Below are 1,324 nucleotides of genomic sequence, written 5' to 3' on the forward strand. Positions count from 1 at the left end.
CGATACCAAGTGAGTCAAGGCCACACCACAAACTCACACTCATTCCGACTCACTGCAAACTCGCAATGACATTGTAGCTAACCTCTCCACAGTCTTTGCGAGCAGAAAGGCCATGCAAGTTCACAGTGACTCCATGAACACATAGTAGTCGCTGAGAGGTTACGAGCTAGTGGCTGTTGCGAGTTCACGACATCATAAAAGAGATATATGCATATGAAGATAAGCAGAGTACTAAATGGTGATTTGAAAAACTTGAATTAAGCAAATTATCGATAAAATGAAAGCAAACATGATGCCTGAAAGTTATAGCTAATTTACATACTCAGTCAATTTTAAGCCACTAAACTAGAAGATGCCTCTCTATGCTATGCTAGCTATACACAACGGAAACCTACACAAAACAAGAAAAAACAAGAGAAAAAAATGTTAGCAAAACTTAAAAAATGGAAAAACTTCGATTTCAAATACAAAGATCAAATAGAAGAAATTTGATTTAAAATTCCGCCTCAAGCAATGCGCATATTCCATAGAACCATTAATCAACCGAGCTTCCCCGTCGAAAAAGCACTCCCAGACGCAAAATACAAGATTCAAGAATAGAAAAGCTCACCAAGATCTATAGGAAGGGCCGGTGCAGGGGTTGGAGGCGGTGGTAAGTCCACGGGCGGCGACTGCGGGACCACGTCAGAGAGCTGCTCGAAAGCGACCAGCGCGGCCTTGTTCTGAGCTTCCTTGGATGTCCGGGAGAGATCGGGGGAGTGGAACGAGGAGCCGTTGACGGTGACGGTAGCGCTAAAGCGGAAATTGTGGGCAGGGCCGTCATGTGAGGTGGCGTACTCCGGAAGCGACCATTGCTGGCGCTGGCAGAGCTCCTGGAGCCGGCTCTTGTGCATATCCGGGACGATTCCCGATTGCGATCGGCGACGAGGAAAGGAAAATGGGTGGGGGAAGTGAATCGAAAGTAAAAGTAGCGGTGGAATGGAAAGGGTAAAGGGAGGGTTTTGGTGGAGTGCAACCGGCAGTGTAGGCCGCGCGACCCGAGGAGACTGATGGGACGGTTACATTTACTAAATAAACCCGATAATAAAATAAAATTGGGCAGAGAGTCTTCACGAGTTCATATTATTTTCGTGTTTAGAGAATAAAAAACTTCGACGTACCAAGTTGTCAATTCCATTTTCGTCTCGTGAATAGATGTCATGTTGTACAGAAGTTTATACACTAGTTTAATATATATATATATATATATATATATATATATATATATATATTTGAATAAAAATTAAGACTGAGATATATTTTATCATAATATTTTTAATGATAA

At 42.5% G+C, this 1,324-nt stretch overlaps 1 protein-coding gene across 1 annotated transcript; it reads right to left on the reverse strand.

The window, feature by feature from the left end:
- Positions 1 to 254: 254 nt before the first annotated feature.
- LOC122052452 (double-stranded RNA-binding protein 1-like) lies at positions 255 to 998 on the reverse strand. Its single transcript, XM_042613978.1, has 2 exons — positions 611 to 998; positions 255 to 391 (listed from the first exon to the last, which is right to left on the reverse strand). Exons 1-2 carry the CDS (start codon positions 891 to 893, stop codon positions 375 to 377), a joined length of 300 nt encoding a protein of 99 aa, XP_042469912.1. The 5' UTR covers positions 894 to 998; the 3' UTR covers positions 255 to 374.
- Positions 999 to 1,324: the final 326 nt, after the last annotated feature.

The sequence above is a fragment of the Zingiber officinale genome, chromosome 3A (assembly GCF_018446385.1).
Source record: "Zingiber officinale cultivar Zhangliang chromosome 3A, Zo_v1.1, whole genome shotgun sequence".
In the NCBI taxonomy this organism is placed as follows: Eukaryota; Viridiplantae; Streptophyta; class Magnoliopsida; order Zingiberales; family Zingiberaceae; genus Zingiber; species Zingiber officinale.

Bases quoted from the DNA above. Each gene is read 5' to 3' on its own strand.
- LOC122052452 (XM_042613978.1), bottom strand. From the start codon at position 893: ATGCACAAGAGCCGGCTCCAGGAGCTCTGCCAGCGCCAGCAATGGTCG.